At 44.9% G+C, this 21,100-nt stretch overlaps 1 protein-coding gene across 1 annotated transcript in view; it reads right to left on the minus strand.

The window, feature by feature from the left end:
* The window catches only part of cacnb2b (calcium channel, voltage-dependent, beta 2b), a gene marked incomplete at both ends in the record, with an annotated part of 30,019 nt that continues 8,919 nt past the window's right edge, over positions 1 to 21,100 (minus strand). Inside the window, 13 exons of the mRNA XM_084481498.1 lie at positions 1 to 195; positions 682 to 924; positions 2,340 to 2,510; positions 3,663 to 3,758; positions 4,365 to 4,516; positions 6,222 to 6,331; positions 6,445 to 6,503; positions 6,841 to 6,921; positions 7,036 to 7,061; positions 7,207 to 7,268; positions 7,368 to 7,507; positions 10,466 to 10,588; positions 13,856 to 13,921. Of these exons, the coding sequence (XP_084337624.1) occupies positions 1 to 195; positions 682 to 924; positions 2,340 to 2,510; positions 3,663 to 3,758; positions 4,365 to 4,516; positions 6,222 to 6,331; positions 6,445 to 6,503; positions 6,841 to 6,921; positions 7,036 to 7,061; positions 7,207 to 7,268; positions 7,368 to 7,507; positions 10,466 to 10,588; positions 13,856 to 13,921 (1,524 nt within the window). The remainder of the gene's footprint in view (positions 196 to 681; positions 925 to 2,339; positions 2,511 to 3,662; positions 3,759 to 4,364; positions 4,517 to 6,221; positions 6,332 to 6,444; positions 6,504 to 6,840; positions 6,922 to 7,035; positions 7,062 to 7,206; positions 7,269 to 7,367; positions 7,508 to 10,465; positions 10,589 to 13,855; positions 13,922 to 21,100) is intronic.

The raw sequence follows: 21,100 nt of genomic DNA on the forward strand, positions 1-21,100 counted from the left end.
CTAGCTGTATAAATGCGGATCCCTGTGCCAGTGTCTCCCATCCCCGTCTCTCTCTCCCCTGTCCCTGTCTCTGTCTCTCTCCCGCTCTCGGTCCCTGCTGTGGTAGTGCTGGTAGTTGTGTTGGTGGTGGTGGCCCCCGGGGTAGTGGTCCCTACGAGGGGTCCTGGGGGCCGTGTGCTGCTGCTGCTGCTGCTGCTGCTGCTGCTGCAGCTGTGGTGGGTGGTGGTGGTGGTGGGGGGGGCGTCGGTGCTGACGGTTGCGCTCGTTATTCTGCTCCGTCTCGTTGCTGCCCCCGCTCTGCGGCTGGCTGTTGCCGCGGTGATGCTGGTGGTACTGATGCTGATATCGGTACGGTTGCTGTTGCTGTTGCTGTTGTTGTTGTTGTTGTTGCTGTGGAGGAGGGTGGTGGCGCCTGTGGTGGTGCTGCCGGTGGCCGCTGTTGGGATGGTGGTTGAGGTCCTTGTGAGAGGCCACCACTCTGCCGTGGTAGCGAGGGTCCACCTCCCCCTGCTCCTCCCCTCCTCCCACACCTCTCCCCTCCCCCACCTCCTCCTCCTGCCCCGCCAGGCTCCTCGACAGCCTGGGGAGCTGTCGGCGGGACGGGCCGTGGTGGGCGTGTGTGTGCTCCCTGCCGGGGTGCTGGTGGTGGGGGTCAGTCCTGCGGTGTTGGTGGTGGTGGTGATGGTGGTGGTGGTGGTGGTGGCCGTGCTGGGCCCTCTTTGGTTCTGTCCTCAGGAGCGCGTCCTCCTGCCCCTGCTCCCGCCGCTCTCCCTCCTGCTGCTCCTCCTTCGGACCCTCCCTACGGCCACCGTCCCGGGGCCTCTGCTCCTGGGGGCCGGGGGCCGAGGGGGGCTCCTGGTCTAGGTGGTTCTCGCGGGAGCCCTTCCTCTTGGTGGCTGGCGGCCTCCTCTCCTTCTGCTCCTCCTGCAAGCAAGAACAGAACAAGAGGTAATGGCATTGATCACACGCATAGGCACACACACGCACACATATACACACACGCACACACATGTGCACATATACAGGCACGCGCACATGCACACACACACACACACACACACACACACACAAACACACATGCACACACACACACACACACGCGCGCACACACACACACACACACGCACGTGCATACACACACACAGGTAATTTATATTGGGTACAAGGAGCTAAACTAGCTAGCTAGTTTGGAGGTGTTGGTATGATCATAATAGATTGCAAAACGACAAGGAAAAGACAAACAATATGCAGAACTGGCTACCGGATCTTATCCTCTCTCTACAGGGGAACCTTAAGTAGATAAAGATGGTGCATAATCACATCCTACTCACCAGAAGTGGAAGCTCATTTCTGCATATTTCCCCCAGGGAAATGGTTTGAGAGGAAATGGGATGAAAATGTCACGTGAAAAAATGAAAACAAAACAACGACCGTGGGACTCAAAAGTTGTCAAATCCGTTTCCCCGAAATTCAAAGTGAATGCAAGGTGTTTTTTTTTGTTATTAGTTTTATTGGACAAAAGGATAAAAAAAAGGTATAAAAAAGGTTTGAAATGAGTTGAAAGGAAGCGAGACACTGCAGCTAAACCTCATCATACGACGATGGATATCGAAAATGCTGAAGGGTGCGAACTTTAAGGTACGGTAAACAGTGGGGGGGGGGGGGGGGGGGGGGTGCGACGCCCGATGAGTTCAGTGTCGGGAACCCGTTGGTGTACAACATTCTTTGGGGTGCAAAAAACTCATTCAAACATCCTTCCAACAAACCGTTCTTTCCTGCCCTCAGTAAATAAAATGGTTTCTGTACACATTAAGGTCGAGCCGTCGATAACTTCGATTATAACAGCGTGACTTCCCAACAGCTTTCAAGTAGTGTTCATGACCTCTCCTTGGCTTGTGTCTATCTTCCACACGGCTCTGAATGGGCCTGAGTACTCGACTGCATTTCAATGTTAGCCTAAGCCTAAACCTAAACCTAAGCCTAAGCCATATATTTTGGCAGTCTTAGATTTTGCCATAGCCTTATCTTTAGCCATAGCCATAGCCTTATCTTTAGCCATAGCCTTAGCCTTGTCTTGAGCCATAGCCTTATATTTAGCCATAGCCTTGTCTTTAGCCATAGCCTTGTATCAAGCCATAGCCTTATATTTAGCCATATCCTTATCTTAAGCCATAGCCTTATCTTTAGCATAGCCTTATCCTTAGCCAGACTCATCCTTAGCCATAGACTCATCCTCAGCCACAGACTCATCCTCAGCCATAGCCTTATCTTTAGCCATAGCCATAGCGTCAGCCTATACGCTAGCGTTAGCCTACCTTCTTCCGAGGCGTAGGGGTCACAGGAGCGGGGGGGCTGACAGGCAGCGTGTTCTCGGCCAGCTGCAGCACCAGGGGGTTGGTGGGCTCCATCTCGGGGGGGTGCGTGGCCCTCCAGTAGGTCTCCAGGTAGTCAGCCATGTGCTCGCAGGCGTCCGACAGCTGGTTCTCATCCAGGATCACGTCGAACGATTCCTGGGTCAGCAACGAGACACAAGGGGAGGACACGGAGAGGTGTTAGAGAGGAGCTGCAGGAGTGATGGATAGTGCAGCATGGAGGTGTGGACGAAAGAAATGATTGAAGAAGGAGTCTGTGTGACTTTTTACCATGTAAGAGGAGTAATACAGACACAGGACACTATTGGGTTCGGGAGTATTGTCCAGTGTCTATAGTCTCTTCCTTCATGATTATAGATATAATATAATAATATAATACTATTATACTAAGGGTTAGGTGGAGCCTTCCTAAGACAGCTCAACCTTCAGGTCACATCCAAGTCACATGACCCACACTGTCAATCAAACTGATCATGTTGTAACAAACACACTATGTAGCTTTTCACTGCAGTACAGCAGTGGAAAAGTGTATGTAAAGCATATGTCAGCCATTTGCTAGGGAAAGACTATTCATAACATTGGGCAGGAGAAATACATTTGTCAGTTGATAGGGGGGAGGCTAATAGCCGTGGCTCTTTTTTGTCTCTTTCTATCTGTTTTGATCTATCTATTTGATGTTTCTGTTGTGCAGCACTTATTCCAAAGTGAAAAGTAAAAAACTTTATCAGCCATTTATTTCTCACACTTCTGTCCAAGTTCATTCCTCCCCTAAAACCTGAGCTTGGCAAGAAAGAGCTTTGAAAACAAACAATACAGTCCCCTGGTAACAGATAAGGTGATGCCATCAGGTCCTGCAGCCAGGTTCAGATAAGCCAACGGGAAGAACAATAAGGTCATCGCAAAACAAAGACAATCGCATGCATTATCAGAAGGGTTTAGACAGAGGGATTCAGACTCAAATACAAAGCTTTGCATTTTTAATCACTGACTTAATGTCAGAATAACATAGAAAACATCCTTCTATAATATGTGATGTATATTTTCATGGCCAAGGTTCACAGCATTTCGTACAAATGTTTCGATTTAGCAAACATCCTACAAGGCTTTTATGAGTCTTCGTCGTTACCCTTGTGCTCAGCTTTGGCTATCAGCATGTGTTGTAAAGTATCATTAACTCTCTAATCAACCCCGTAATGATGAATGACTGGAGATCCTCAATAGCGTGGCATGGGAGGTCGTTTTAACGTGTACTACAGTGATGTCGAGGAACGGCCACTAGAGGGCGCTCACCGGCGGACACTGGGCCAGCTTGTCTGCGGCCACCAGCTGAACGTTAAGATGCTTGGTCTGAGACTTCCCCCGGGTCTTGATCAGTCTGGTCAACACCTGGACAGGGTCAAAAGGTACAAACATGGGGAATACAGCCAGGATATGTATGCAGGAATAAGGATTGTTCAACTGTCTGCAGGGGCTAGGGAAGATTATTGATTTTGGTACCAAGCCACCCGAAACACAAAAGTAAATGGGACACTATTTGAATTAATGAATATTGATCATGAGGAAATGTTGACGGATGCAGACATTGTTATCGGTTAAAGATGAAACAGACGGAACGGAAGTGATAACAGAATTACCTCTAGGTAATGTTTATTGAAATTGTAACCACTGGGAGTAAGAGACAGGAAGAGTTGCCAGTAGAGAGATGATGCATAGTGCATGACACGGCAAACTTTCAATACAAAAATAAACCTGCTGAAAATCGTTACATTTTTGTTTCACAAGAATTGTGTTGAGATGTTTTTGTCTGTGTGTGTGTGTGTGTGTGTGTGTGTGTGTGTGCGTGTGCGTGCAGGGGTATATGTCCCCATGTGCACGCACGTGTGTGTGTGTGTGTGTGTGTGTGTGTGTGTGTGTGTGTGTGTGAATGTGTGCGAATGCGCAAGCGTGTGCATCTGTATGCGGGTATCACACGGTGCAGGTGTGCGTGCGTACCTTGGGTTGGGAGATCTTGACGTAGACCAGGATGGGGGCCAGCGAGGTCTTGGACACCTGCAGCGGGTGGTTGACGGTGTCGGAGTCCAGCAGCACCAGCTGCATGCTGCGGGCCAGCTCAAAGATGCGCTCCACCTCTCCCTGGATCTGGGCTGTGGGGCGGGGCGGGGCAGAGCAGTGCCTGTCAGCCTTGCTGAGTGTTTGTTTGGCTGTGTTTAACTGTGTTTAACGAACGAGTCAAAGGCCGCCATCGCTCTGTTGAGTGCATCGCGAGGGACGCGCTTCATTCTTCGCCGCTGTAAAATATTTCTTGGCTGGTGCGTTTAATGAGTAAGTAAAAACGCCATCATCGTTTTGTGTTTTGTTTGTATTGCGTTTCATTCATCTGTGCTGTTCAATATCTTTTGGCCGGTATATTTAGCTAATACGTATAACGCCATTATTGTGTGAATGCATACAGTCCATACAGCCCCCATCAATCAAAATAAGATTTTCGTCTGAACTGAATGATTTTCTCTTTTGCTGTTCATTAGGAACTAACCAAGCAGGATCACAGCACGAAGCAATCAGAAACAACAGCCAGCCAATCGGTCCGGTTCATCAATCAAATCGACTCCAGAGTTTAACGGTAAAGATCAGTGAAAAAAAAGGCATGTGTGTGATATGACGTTCGGCGCCAATGCAGCGTGCTGCGTGGACACACGGGTCAAGAGAGGAGAGAGGAGGAGCTGAGTGGATAGGGGTCACACAGGGGGGAGAGCAGGAGCCATGTGGAGGCACTGGTCAGACGTAGGAGAGCAGGAGCTGAGTGGATACGGGTCAGAGAGGGGAGAGCAGGAGCTGAGTGGATACGGGTCAGAGAGGGGAGAGAGGGAGCAGGCGCTACGCTGGCAGCTGCTGTGACCTTGTCAGAGACTTGACGCGGTTACAGCCTCTCTCCCCGACACAGAGGGGCGAGTCTTCCCCCCCTGGTCCGTCTGGCGGCCCGAACGTACTGCGGTACGCCGATGCACTCTGGGGTGAGGTGGGGGGTGGGGGGGGGGGGGGGGGGGGGGAGTGTAGGAGGGGGGGGGGGGGGGAGAGCAAGCCGATGGGCCGATGCGAATCACCACAGTCTACATCACAGCAATACAGAGGCTGTTGCTACGGTTACGAGGCAGGGTGGATGGCAGGGTGGTGGAGACGAGAAACAAATCACACAGATGGACGAGCAATTGTGTTAATGATACGTACCGGCGGCGTCTGGGTTCAGGGAGCCACGGGGGAGACAAGAGGAGAAAACAAACACAAAGAAAAACTAAATAAGGCCAAGTTAACGTGATCTGTTGTGGATGGAGGTTGTCTGCCCACCTCCCCGCTCCCCAAGTAGGACTAGAATAGCAGGGGGGCCGGGGGGGCTGAACAAGGCGGTACGGTGGACTTTACTCCGCTAACAAGTCACAGTCAGACACAACTCACTTACTCATGCCACAAATTGAACAAGAGTGTCTCACAAGACAATGATGTAAGTGTTAAAGTGCCTTGAGTGAGTGAATGAATGACTAAATCAGTGTTAACCGGCGTCTTGTTGACTGTGTTGTATATGAAGACGCAGTGGTTGACAGTTGGTTGGGGAGACGAATGGCACAATTCCGGATTAAATTGCACTCGCTCTCACAATAAAAAAAAAAAGAGAGAGAGAGAGCAAGAGAGAGAGAGAGAGAGAGAGAGAGAGAGAGAGAGAGAGAGAGAGAGAAAGAGAGATAGATAGATAGATAGATAGATAGATAGATAGATAGATAGATAGATAGATAGATAGATAGATAGATAGAAAGATAGATAGATAGATGGAGCTATCTGAAGTGGGGGCCAGTGTACCTAGATGAGAGCGGGTGTTGGAGCGGTCCATTAAGGCCTTTTTTCCGGGGTTGTTGAGGATGGAGCGCTTGGCCAGAGAGATGTCTGCCGTCACCCGTGTTATCGTTATTCTACAAGGGGGAAAGAATAATTGATGTTATGTAAACACAGCTTCACGGAAATCAGTCTCTGTTATACTACTAGCATAGGCGTTAGCACTATTTGGAATTACATCAGGACTTACCTGCCTTCAAATCGATGTTTCAAAAAGTCAAAAAGTGCTTTTTGCATCATATCTGTAACCTGGAAGGCAAGACAGCAAAACATGGACGGGAATGAAAACAATCTGTATGTCTTCATAGTCACGATAGGAGCTACAAGAACTGTGACTGTATGAATATGGGTGTGTTTTCATTGTTATTAGCTGGTTTGAACTGCTGCATTCATTTATTAATAAATTCATCACAGAGTGGTTTGTGTGTGTGTGTGTGTGTGTGTGTGTGTGTACGTGTGTGCATGGTTTTGTGTGTGTGTGTGTGTGTGTGTGTGTGTGTGTGTGTGTGTGTGTGTGTGTGTGTGTGTGCATGTGTGTTTGTACACTGATATGTGTCTATGTATGTACATGCGTGTGTGGGTTTACCTCCAGTCCCTTGAGCGAGGGTCCCATCAGCACCACGGGACGCATGGTGGGTACCACGTCATACATGGCAATCTGCTCCCCCTACAGCCGGCACACGCAACAAAGCACACCACGTCACTGAGTGTACAGGTGCATTTAACATGCATTTTTTGTTAAAATGTAGAACAAAATGTATGAACGTAAGTTCTTACTTACCGGTTTCTTTTTTACTTGCTGATTAGCTATTCAAAGTGAGGTTAACAGAATGAATTAACATTATACATTCGGATAACGATAATAACAATAGCAATCACCATGCAACACAAACAAACACTTTCCATAAGGAAATAGTGTGTTAAGGAGTTGCCTAAACAAAGGCAAGCGTACCTTGTGAAGGAGGGGTGTACTTCTTGGAGTTCAAGTCCTGAACGACTTGAGACGCTGCTTTGCTGAAATAGACAAAAGCAAAACGAATGAAGAACATCCTGCCCTGATCTCTGCGGGCATCAAAGCGTCGGGAGAAGGGGTTGCCTGCAGCGGGTACGTACGTGGCTAGGGCCTTGGCAGCCTTCCTGGCCTGCACCTCTCTCCTGATGAGGATGGTCTCCAGGTTGACCGGGCTGGGTATGAAGCCCACCACACCATCCTCCTTCACCGGGCGGCCGATCCACCACTCGTTGTTGAACTTCTGCACACCACACCACCAGAATATTCATACTAGGGGTGTGATCGGCTACACGTGTACACGTGTAACCGGTTAGTAAATCATAACCGTTTAGGAAAAATCAGTAAACGAAAACCGAAAAAAAAAAAAAATCAAAATCAAAATTAACATGTACTATTTATTTAGAGATTAATAAAGCTACAAATGTTCCACTTTGACAACGTTAATGCGCTAAGAAATGCACGTGATAAATGTTGGGTAATTGACCACCGTGCATTACGTCATGTAACACGTAAGTTTCACTCCCCCCCCCTTTCCGCCATGTTGGAAGGTACGCCCCTCCGAGTGCAGCTGAGCTTTGCGTTATTGTTGACACGGTAGCTGCTAGCAGAGGAGGTTGTTGAAATTCTGTACTGTTTTAACAATGCCTGGAAATAACTGCTGCGTTAAAAACTGCTTCAATGTGGGTTACAGTTTGTCAGGTTCCCTAAATGGACAACGCAGTTGTCCCACACTACAAGATTTTTTAATCTTATGTGATTTTTGAGTCGGATGTACACCACACACATAAAGAGAATCTCAGCCCATTTCTTGCTCTCCGATCGTAAATACAAATACATGAGATTCGAACACAAGACGGAACACCACACACGGACAATCTAGTCCTCTAATGTCCCGCTGCAGGGCCGTGGAGGTAGAACTAGAGCGACTCGTCAACAGTGAAGATGGATCAGCGTCTTTTGACGGCAGTGGTTTCCGCGGTGCTTATGCTTACATAATATCAGAGAATATCCGCGTCAGTTCGGCCGCGGCGCAATTAATGAATAAAGATCATAAACTGAATGGCTGTGCAAGTGTTGTGAGACACGGCTGCGAACCGGCAACTTAAAACAAAGTAGTGCCGGTTTGGTTCCGTGCCGCTGCCGTATCCAGTGGAATAGCAATAGCTATTATTATTATTATTGACTATAATGGTTTCTAATGTCTTCTTGTGTTCTCTGCATTTTCACTAGGACCCTTTTCCTTCGCCTTATTCTTCTCCATTTATTTCTATCTCGTAATGTCTCCTGCGTCTCTATGTTGCGTATTTCCTCATGTCTCTATGCCGCTCTGACAACGTTGCCCCTGGCAACCGATAGCCGTGGATGCCATCATGGCGGACGGGCTCAAACCCCTCCCCTCCCCTTCCCAAAAATCACGTGACTCCTCATTCTCAATAGCGCGACTGCGGTCCACTTAAAAAACAAACAAAAAAAAAACGGTTAACCGTGTACACGAAAAAAAAGGGGTCGTGTAACCGTTTACAATTTTTTGTAACCGTTCACACCCCTAATTCATACTTTGCACGTGACGTCACAACGACGGCGGGCAAGAATTCCAGCAACGAAACCTAGCAACCTAATCAGGACGTCGCCAGTTTTACCACACGAACGGTCATTAGGTTCCTCTCAGTCCAAATACCGTCATGATGGAAAGATTAGTTCAACGGGAGCATTTGTGCCAGGCATACACATGGCAAACTGACAAATTAGACATGTATTTTTGTACGGAATCTCCCTGCTTCTGAAATGCGCGAACATCTCCGCCCAGCGCTCATTCCACTGTGCAGATTAAATCGCGCAGCATTCTGGAACAGCAACTGTGCGATCATCCCTGCCCTCACACATTGTTGAAGTCATATGCTGGATGCTTTAATCTTTCTATGTGTTTTTTAGTGAATGATCAGGCTATAATAAGACCACATTGGCTATGTAATCGCGGACAAAAGGGGACATTTCATAGTGGATGGTGGAATAGTAACATTCACCTTTGCTTTGATTATGAAGATATTCCTGTTTTTCACCTCCCATATGACAGTGCTGTTAACCCATCCGTAGGCTTTAAATTTTTGTGCGGTATAAGGTGACGGATTCTCTATGAGATTAATGTAAATATCTCCAAACTCCAAGTCTGGTAGAGTCTTTGCCAGCTTCAAAGCAATGAATACATCAGTGGGTGCTGTGTATGGATCACAAGTTCCGAGTATGTTTATCTTCTCTTCGTATCTAATTTTAACATTTTGTGACATATGGTCTAAATAGTTGATTGATTGAAGTATTGGAAATCTGCAAATCGTTGGCCGTTGTTCGTCGCCATTTTGCCAGCGTTTGTTGCCCTCCAGGTATCCATGGTAGTCACGTGACCGCAAAGTATGAATTGGTTGTTGGTTTACTGGAGAAGAAATATAATAATAATAGAATGGAGGTGGGTGTTTTTACCCTGGTGACTGCTTGCGGAAACTTTTTGAAAGCTATTATCGAAAGCTATTATCGTGCCTTATGAAGGGTGGTGTTGTGTACGAAATGCGCCACACATTGTGGAGTTTTACTATAAGTGGCTGACACACTGACGCATTGGCATAGTGTCTGGGTGCTGGTGAACCTTTGAAGACGTTCGCACCTGTTTATCCAGAATTTGCATTTTATTATTGAGTAACATTGACAAAATGGCAGTGATGACCGTGTTATGGATCGTAGAAGAAATCTAGGCTTATCATCTGTAGGCTTTTGAAAACAAAAGTGTTGGGTTTAATGGTATTTTAATAAGGGAATAGTACTTAGATTATGAGTTTATGCATTGCTGTTTTTTCTTTTTATAATTGCATATAAATGCGATCATGTATTTATTTACCATGAACACACTATATTTCTTTACTAACCCCTGATCCCTCTTGTTACTCTGCACTCTCTCCAGTTGCTGCTTCACCTTGAGGTGCCTCTCAAAGTATTGATTGTTTGCTTTGATTATTCTCAGCCTCACTTGGATAAAAACCTATGGATAAAAACCTACTACTTGGACAAAACTCACTATCGTAAAATCGGAAACAAGTAAACCCTAAATACTGTTTCTACTGGAGTTTGAATATTCCCAAAATAGTCCCATTATCGGGAGACGATTGAGGGCGTGAATGTGTCTCATATATATATATCTGGGTGACCGGACCTCTTTGATGTGCAGGAAGTCTCTGGCCTCGTAGGTGACGGCGTGTCCCGGCACGGGTACGTTGTCGTCGTCCGCCGGCGTGTACGAGAAGTTGCAGCGCACGGCGAACGCCACCGGCCGGTACTGTGGACAGACAGCAGGGACGGACGGACAGACGCGATGAGCCGTTACGCCTCGTGTACATACACAGCAAGCGCGCACAGTAGCATTTGACCAGCTTTTCATGCAGCACACTTCTTTCGCTTTGACTTGCTTTCTTTCCCAAAATAGAAAAAGTACTTAAAAAGTACTTATGTATAAATAAATAAATATTGGTATTTCTACGCATATTACAATAATCTATACACCACCATCCAGCACCATACATAAATAGTACCAGAGATATCTACAGGCGAGTTTTCATCTGAAGTCCCTGGGCAGGAGTTGTACTCGAAACATACAAAACATGTGAATACAAGATATCGATACGCAAGACATTTACACAGACCATAGTGATATGTAATACATCTCTGCGGCTATTCAAGTTCCTGATTAAACAAACTAACATACTAAACCCCTGATTAAGCAATATAGTATTTTAATGAGAATCTGCAGTTTTATGATAATCGAGTGAAGTGACAACATTACTGGATACTCAAACATCATGCAACAACACCACGACACCAAGAAATAAAGAACAACAGCCGATGGTCGATAAACGACCATGAGAGACAGACGGATATCGTTAAATCAATTTCCCAAGCATGAAATTTCCAATTTGGTTGCATTCGTTTTGTGAGAGCAGCCCTAATGTAGAGAGTGACATCACCCATGTAAGAATGACACGCCTGGTGGCTGGACACACAGCCCTTGTGAGTTAATCCGCGAGCAAGGTTGTAGTTGCGCTGTTCTCTAAGCTTACGTACATATGAGACAGCAGATACACCAGCAGATTCTTATGGCTTACCCCTACAGAGTCCCCACAGCGGCTGCAGAGATGCTGTGCTAATCCTCCTGCCAGAGTCAAATGTCAAGCCAATAGTAATGAGTCCATGGATGGTTTCGCCACGGCGGGACATGCTTTAGGGGTCAGCGGTCAGTGGCACCAGGACACGCTGTGTGTGTTCTGTGCATACTTAATGACATCCTTCCCACCACTAGGCGTTCTTAGTCAATGTGCACTGAGATAAGCATTGCATAACAGCAGAGACATAGAGGAATGGATGGCATACATATTTTCACATGCTTTTTACGTGTTTTTGTGTCTGGTCTGCCAAGACAAATAATAAATACTCTGGAATCATTTGTCCACCATTAATGTATGTGTGCATGGATCTTATTTATTCGATCTCATGTCTTTCTTTGCTTTTGTCTGCTTGCTTGTGAACTAATACAGGGAACTTTAACAGACCATGGAAACTTTTCAATAAATCATTACTGACGATGATCTCTCTTTCTTAGCATATCAAAATCCCGAATAGTGATTTACAACCAGTTGACTTGTAGCCTTATGTGTGCTGCTGTCTCATGCTTTGTAGTCTGCTCTTGTCTGTTTTTCTTAATTAACCTGAATTAGTATAACTAACAACTTTTGGCCTAAAGTCTGCCTTTAATTATTGGATACAAAAGGCAAACTCTCTTTGGTTGTGTAACCTTGAATGCCCCGCTTTTGTCGCAGGGAGCGATGCATTGGGGATTGAATAAAAGTGATGCAAGGTTCTTTTATCTGTTAGATTCATCAAAGGGTTGAGGCGGTTTCGGGCTTATAGTTTTCCAAATCATTTGGAACGAAATTGATGGTTAAAAGTGAAGAAATCGGTGCAAATGTGACAACATCACCATTACTTCTAACAAAACTGAAATTACACGTCTAACTCTCAAAAGAAGTACAACTGAGCCAATGTTGTCAGGGCAGGATAAATAGTCTGTGGTTGCCTATGGCGACCGGAATGAGTCAATAACTCCATTATGATCTCTGAAGTTCCCGGGGGAAAAGCAAATTATTCAGCTCTGTCAATAACTCTGCTCAGGGCTTTGCTGATGAAGTTTCTGGGCAGTATCGATCCGGCTCAGATTTAATTAAAAAACGATAGGTTTCAAAAGCCTCTCGTTATAGAAAAATAGTTTTTCTTGCATTGGATTAGTTAAAACTTTGCTGTGGTTGTTTTTCCCCATGAATGCATAACATAGTATTCCAGCGACATCTTACAGTAGTAAAGACTGTAAACAAAGGGAAACATACATTTGTGCAGCAGGTTAAGTCTGAGTCAATGCAGGTCAATCAGTACGTAGTGAATGTCCACACCTGCATGCATAATGACCCATAGTGTCAGGAAATCATCGCAACCTGAGTGCCTTTTTGCAAGTTATTTTTTAAAAGGTGTGTCCCAAACTTCAAGTCAAAGGCAACATATACATTAAACTGTTCTTTGTCCTATACAACAAGGCAGTGCTCTACTGTCAGCTAATAATGTATACAAAAATAGCATTGAATCCCAACCCAATCAATTGCGTCAACAATGGAGTGTTTATGAGCAAGGAGTAAAGCACTCCGGGGAGTCCTATAATTGGAAAGGGGGGGGGGCGGTGATGCAACTGAGCAGATCCTCAGCAACACCAGCATAACAATGTTGTGTTCCTCATTCCAACTTCTGTCTCCGGGATCATCTTTCTTCATTGTTTTGCCCTCATTCAATTTCAGATTTTAAGAAAGCCCCATAATCAGCTTCTTCTGCATCACAGCGATCTAACGCTTCAATATGTCCACAAAGAGCTGAGCACAGGCAACTCCAACAGGATCACGCCGACACAGCGTTGCAATAAGCAACCTTATTCAATTGTTGGATTCCTTCTGCTGTTGTTTTGCTCGTAAAATAGATGACACGGACGCGAAGATATTTCCGTGTCCTATTTTACTGGCGGAATATCGCTCCACTAATCTGTTTCCCTGTCTACCTTTCCCATTCGTGATGTGATTACGTCCTCACACGCCGTCTCTGAGTGTGTGTTTGTGTGTGTGTTTGTATGTGTGTGTACAGTATTCGTGCTTGCGTGTGTATGTAAGTGTGTATGCCTGTACACTATCTGTGCGTACAAAAATAAATGTAATAAATGTAATTTCCTCATGGGAGTCATCCCAAAGGGATAATAAAATCGAAGTCTAAGTCTAAGTCTAAGTCTAAAGTACACAGATGTGCTTGTGTGTGTGTAAGTGTGTGTACACCAATATGCGTTTGTGTGTCTGCATGTATACAGTACACATATGTGCGTATGTTATGTAAGTGTGTGTATACTAGTATGTATGTGTGTGTGTGTGTGTTTACAGTATACATGTATATGTTTACATTGTGAATGTGTTTGTACACTAGTATGATATGTGTGTGTGTGTGTGTGTGTGTGTGCGTGCAGTACCTTGGCCTTCTCAAGCTGAGCCTGGGCATTCCTCTCCTCAACAACGTCTGAGTCGTGGCGCTCTCCCTGCAGAGAGAATCAACAGCACATGTTAATCATCATTTAGAATGATATATCATATCCATCATTAAGAAGTCAAATCTATTGCAGAACTGCTTGGAAAACCACTGTTCATCATAGACCTAATTCCTAAACTCAGGACTTTCACCATACTGGATGTAGCAGTTGCATTTGAATCACAGTGGACTCTGGCGTCTCTCTGGACTCTCTCATTAACACTGATTCAATGCAACTGGGAAGAAGAAAATAACACCATGGTCTCGTACTTTACATTCATGGTTCTAGCTCCCATCATGCCGTTGTCTGTAACTGTTGGAGAGTGGTGAGCTAATGGGCTGCCTCTCGGGGCGTTGTAGGGTTTATGTGTCTAGCTTTCTGCATATCAGACTGTCTGTCCCCGGTTAGACGAGACTAATGAACGCCCTCTGTCTCTGACTCAAAGGACGTTCATTATCACCCCCCGCGTCATCACCAAGGGCCCCTTCCCCGCAACTGATATTGTTCTTCTCTTCTCTCTCCTCTCTCTCTCTCGCTCTCTCTCTCTCATATCAATCAATCTACACACACATAAATCGATGTGTGTGTGGATCAGACAATCTGTAACTTAGAGATGCAACTGATATATATATATATATATATGAGAGAGGAGAGAGAAGAGAGTGAGAGAGAGAGAGAGAGAGAGGAGCGAGTGAGAGAGAGAAGAGAGTGAGAGAGAGAGAGAAGAGAGTGAGAGAGAGAGAGAGAGAGAGAGAGAGAGAGAGAGAGAGAGAGAGAGAGAGAGAGAGAGAGTGAGAGAGAGAGGAGAGAGAGAGAGGGATGAACAGGAGGCTTGGAAAGACAATTAGCAGAAGAAGAGAGGGATGCAGGGTGCAGGGTCAAAGGGGGGAGAGTATGGAGGAGGAGGCGTCTGTGTTTTCTGTTTACCTCTGTGCCTGTCACGGGCATCTGCTCTCCCAGCACCCAGCTCCCTCCCGCCAGCTAATGTCACCCGGCCAATAGCACCCTCTATGAATTATTAAAGCACACGTTTGGCCTGCTGCACGCCCTGAGTGTGACTGACTGACTGTTTGTCTGCAGACTGACAGACAACGCACCTGTCCTGAAGGCCACCCGCAGCCACAAGGTCCGCCTTATGAATACGACTCTGTGGTTTTTATTTGAATATTTTTAGTAGCATATATTTTATCTATTCAACAAAAAAAACATGGATAATAAATATAGTACTTCATTTATTTACAATATGTACACAAAATATAAATGTATATTAGTACATGCATTTATAGTTTATAGATGACTATTGAACACTTGAGTCATAAGTGACCAAACTCTAGCTGTCATGAAGAATAATACTGCATTCCTCAGCCATTACATAGGCTTCCAACAGATAGACAAATGCCAGGTAGGTATTTACTTTGCCTTCTTCTTCTCATATGAACTCATCATTTATGTTGTACCCCTTTGTTTCTATAATTTCTTTCAACAATTCTTTATCAAACTTTTTACTTCTTGGTAGTTGAGTCTTTTTAATAAATGTGATTTTCCTCTTATATATGGGCTTTGGATTCCATCATATTGCATAGGTCATAAATCATAAAGATTCTGATAAAGGTAGACCTGAATATCTTTTGTTTTTCGACGCAATCTTAGTTTGTTTGTTATCCTGCATTTCCCGATATCATGTTCCATTGCGGTAGCACTTCTATGTAACACACACACACACACACACAGTGCACATTTCAGCTGCCACTGAGCTGCTTTCCCACCGTATGGAAAGATGGGTTTCCATGGAAACGGTACCAAAGAAAACTGCCAACTAAGCATAAATGACGCTCCCATTGTTGATGATATGCTCAGAGTCTGAGCAGAATACAGAGAGACAGGAACCACAATACACCCATAAGAGCTTATCAATAAACCGCCCTTGAACTAAAGATTAAAACATTTGGAATAAAATCAAATATAAAAATAACCCATATGTCCAATGGAGCTCTTAAGGGAAGGCTGCATTGGCTGGTCACTGACTTATTAAAGAGGGGTGAAACCTTTATTCATAAGCCCAGTGAATCAAGTAGAGATCCACACAGGCCTATTGAAGTGACAGTTCAATAGAGGATGGCCTTATAATAAGGTCCGATGTGCAGTGTTTAGCACTGCCAACTTTACTGTAGTACTCACGCACACACACACGCACACACAGTGCACGCACACACACACGCACACACACACACACACGCAGGCACGCACGCTTTCATCGAACAAGATCAAAGCTCACTTCATAGCTGCTGAGGACAGTACGCCCATGGTGCTCTTGATAGATGTCTCAGTGCTTCGTCGTGGGGTTATGGGTTAAATGATCCTGCGGGAGCGTTATGTGAAGTGTATCTAGTGAATCTAGTGTATCTAGTGTGGTTCTGATAATAATCTGGCTTCGGATGTGACTATTATACACCATAAGTACAGGGTGCGGTTTAAATTGGTAGTTGACCAACTTTGTGATTCTTGCAACGCCCCCCCCCCCCCCAGATGCAGCTATTTTGTTTTTTCCCAGGTACGCAAAGGTGTATCCCGGGCCTACGTCCTCTACTCCTCTCCCTCTCTCTCCGTCACACCCTCCCTATCTCACCCTATCACTCTCTTTATGTCTCTCTCCATCCCTCTCTCCCCTTTTCTCTCTCATCCTGCTCTTTCTGTCTCCCTTTATCTCTGATCTCTTATTCTCTCTCTCTCTTTTGAAAATGACAAACAAATTGTTGTAATATTCATTAATATATATTATATTAGGATTATGGTAATGTCGATGGCAGACTCCTGATCTTGCATAGTCATCAGACTGTGCGTCCCCTGGGAACGACACACGCGCTACACCGTAGCACTACATGGACGCCTGGTTTCGGGATCAAATCTCGCAGGCAATTTCATGGCTGCTTTCCCCGGCAATATCTCATCTTTACCCAAGAAATCACAGACACGAAAAATCCCCCCCATCCAGAGTACCGCCCTAAAGCATTAAGACTACTCCTCGGAGGGCTCTCCAGCAACAGTAAACTCATGGGGCTGAACGTACGCCGAGACAGCGACATAAAAGTGGTTCGGTCCGTGCAGGGATGCATGACTATGTGATTATACACGTCTGGCAAGAACAGAATGTTATCAGCCTCACATCCACAGGCTTATGGCTGAGTTCAGTTTCATGCAAACCAGTAGTGTTATCACAATCCCATTGATTATCGTTAGCCTTGTAGCATAATTGCCGAAGTCATATTTTAAGGTTCATCTTGTATTTAGCGTAAAAAATGCAAAGTGAAATAGATGACGCGGGCAGATAGTGATTATTGAATGTAAAAGCACTCTGATTGGCTTAGGATATAGCCAATGAGGCACAGTGAATCAGCAGTGTTAGGAGAGTACAGTTTGGTTAGATACCACAATCTGAGGCAATAATGCTATGAGGCTAACGTTATGAAATAATCATAGAACAAGCAGTTTTTAATGGATAAAGCCAAATGGAAGTTCAATTGATCTTTGGCTCTTCTGAGCTAAATAGTCCTTGGTTAATGGTCGATACCTAACGCTGAACTTACTGCACATGATTATGTTCTGCAGGTACCAGAGGTTTAGTTAAGCCTGCACTGTAAGCGAGTACCACTGCATCCATCACCTTTGTTCTGAATTGGTTTAAATTGGGATTGTTTACAGAGTAAAGCCCATCCATCCATGACTTCGTAAAGCAAGGCATCGTTTTCCTCCCTGAATCAATTAGGTCTGTGAAGAGCCATGGCCACCGTTCCCCAGATGGAGAGAATGGGCCATTTAATATACAAAGCGTTTTTAATAATTTTCCATTTTTTTCATTATTTTTAAACATAAGTTGATATAATGGTACGCAAAAATGATGCAGTGGAAAAGTGACCGTTTTTGGTAGAGCATGGAGACACATAGAGCATGCAGTGTCTGGCCCAAGGGCACTGCAATAATATTTAACGCACACTTCTGGGATAAAAACCTCTTTGACTTAGCTTAACAGACTAAACTAGTGGCTTGAATGTATGACCTTAAGAAAGATAAGATACTTTTTCTGGCTGGGTTTTTGTTTCAATAGGTCTTGAATGCATTTGGCTTTTTCATGCCCTCCTTTACATTCCAACATACGTTTATATTGTTGGTGATGTGGTCCAAGATTCCGGACAAATGGTAAAAGAAATGCAGTTTGCAATAAATGTTTATATGGGCCACTGGATGGCCCATATATAAATATATGGGCCACTGGATGGCCCATATATATAAATATATATATATATATATATATATATATATATATATATATAATGAATAATAACAGCCAATTTCTGACCTTGTAAACATTCACAAACAGAACATTTGGCTAGGTAGAACTCTTCAGTGCCAGTGCCACTGATGAAATCAATGCGTTCTGCTAATCAGCTAAATGTTTGAGAAAAGTTAATGCTTTAGGCTTCATCTCAAAAGTCACTTAATAATGTACAATCTTCAGGAAGGCCATGTGCGTGTATGCATGTGTGCGTGCAAGCATGCGCATGTGTGTGTGTGTACGTGCGTGCGATATTATTTCAAAGGAAGCCATCGTTCCCAAGGGGCATTATTTAAAGCGTAACAGCGGCTGTGGCTGATAAATATCACAGATGCATGGCTCTATCTCCTAGAGCAGATGAGTATGTTTGAATTAATGAGGGCCGTTAATGAAGAGCACCAGACAGCCATGCACGGCAACAAAGGAGACGGTACCTCCTGAATCTGAGAGGCCCGCTAACAACGAAGCTCTCTGGTGCTGGGGAACGGCTCACCCGTCTAATGGTGACTCATGTGCTGTCGGCGCGGCCTGGCACCCGGCCCAGCTTCATAAACATCCCTCATTTTCCTCCATAACTGCTTTTCCAGCGGTTATTCCCGACCGAGGAGCGCTGGTGTAGGAGGGGGAGGGTGATGTTATTGGTGCTTAATGTTCAGAGTTAGTGCGCTCGCACATTTACACCTGCACGCCATCCAGCTTTCACCACTTGTATAAAGTTCCCAGGTACTGGTGCTATGCATCAACAGGACAATCTTTATTCTGTGAGTCCAGTTTTTGTGGCAGTCGCCTTATAGGTTGGGGGGGGGGGGAGCTGGCGTATTGCCCTCTGCCTAATATGCCGATAGAGTGTATTTGTGTCCGGCTGGCACCCTTAATGTAGGCTTTGGCTGGGACCAACCTGACTCGCTGGAGTCAAATGCCTCATTACAAACCTTTGACATTCTACTTACTGATTTAATACTGCCTGGCGAGATCCAGCCGCCAATGTAATTTGTCTTATATGAGATTAATACACTTTTAATTGGTTTGGTTTTTAGTGATGTAGCCAGTGTGTGTGTGTGTGTGTGTGTGTGTGTGTGTGTGTGTGTGTGTGTGTGTGTGTGTGTGTGTGTGTGTGTACGTTCGGTGTGTATTTGAAGAATAACGAAGGGATACATATCGATTTAACGTCCATCCATCCATCCATCCATCCACCGTGTCTATTGTTGTGTATTGAAACGCGGCCAGTTCTAACTCCTACACGCCAAGAGAGAGTATTGACCGGCCGCAGAAGGGCTGTTAAACACGCCTTGAGACCCACGGCAAGTCATCAATCTCCGCTCTAGTCTGAGCAAACAAACCGTATATATTGTCAGGTGTCACGACCACTCACTGGTGAGAAGGAATACGGCACTTTGTTTGGGAGGCTACTGGGTAGAAGTAACGTATTGTTAGCCTTGTAGCATAATTGCCTGAGTCCTATTTTGAGGTTCATCTTCTATTTAGTGTCACAAATGCCCAAGTCAAATAGATGACTCAGGCAGATAGGGATGATGGAATGTAAAAAGCACTCTGATTGGCTTAGGATATAGCCAATGATGCACAGTGAATCAGCAGCATTAGGGGAGTAGAGCTAGGTTAGATATCACAATTTGTCCAACATATGACTCTTTCTCTCACAATTATGCTATGAGGCTAACGGTATGTGAAACATAAGTAAGTACACAAGTAAGTGTTGTCATAACAACATGTATTTTTATCTGTCTTTAGTCTTTATATGGAATATAAAGGCTGAAACAAAGAGATGCTCAGTCTAACCATTGAGTCAGCGTGTTGGTCGTGTGGATCTTTCTCGTTCCATAGCCTAGCTCCTAGCAGCATTAGCCTCCACATACTTCAGCACCGTGGGGGAGTTCAAAGCACCTGCTTTATTGGTCCCTTGGATCCCTTAACTCTCTACGGTGGGCTATGCAATGCCTCCTCTCACATGTAACACATGTGTGAGGATCCCTTGACACTCAGCAGTGTGCAATGCCTCCTCTCAAATGTAATAGAATGTGTAAGGACACCTTAACTCTCCATTGTGTGCAATGCATTTTCTCCCATGTAACACATGTGTGGCTGTTCGGGATAGTTGCTCACTCCACCTCAACTTTAACTCAGGGTCTGCGTCTTGTGGTCTACGAACAAACAGAACGGCATAATTACCATCATCCTTTTTCTATATTTTTGTTTCACCAATCACCAAGAAAGTATAGTATATATTATATAGAGATGATAGTGTAGGCATGGCGGATTTTCAGTACATTTGAAATGATAAAAATAATGTTCTCCCGTAGCATTGAGATGTTTAAATAAGGTTTTGTAGAGATAATGTAATATATATATATTATTGTTGCTGCATTTTGTATAAGGGTGAGAAAATATGAAACACAATAAAGAAAAACAATGATATAGCCTAGCCCGATATAGTCTGTGCTAGTCTCTCCATCCCCCCCCCCCCCCCCCCCTCCCCCTCTCTCTCTCATGATTGTCTCTCGCTAAGGAGATTAAGATAGCATGCGTCAATCCAGGATTGAACGAGAGAGACCCACGCCAGCTCCTCATATGCAGCCAACACCACAGCAGCAGCGCGCAGGCCGGAGGCAGCACTGGCAGCAGTGCGTCTGCTACTTCCTGCTATGATGCCTGACGTTTACCGCATCGTGACTGTATCAGGGCTATGTGTAGCGTTTAATACCAGATTAACTCTGTGATATCATTAATCTTAACATCTGTGTGTGTGTTTGTGTGTGCATGTTTCTGTTTGTGTATGTGTGTATGTATGTATAATATATGTATGTATGCATTTATATATGTATACCATTGCTGCTTGGTTA

The sequence above is a fragment of the Micromesistius poutassou genome (genome assembly GCF_964030765.1).
Source record: "Micromesistius poutassou genome assembly, chromosome: 16".
NCBI classification, from domain to species: Eukaryota; Metazoa; Chordata; class Actinopteri; order Gadiformes; family Gadidae; genus Micromesistius; species Micromesistius poutassou.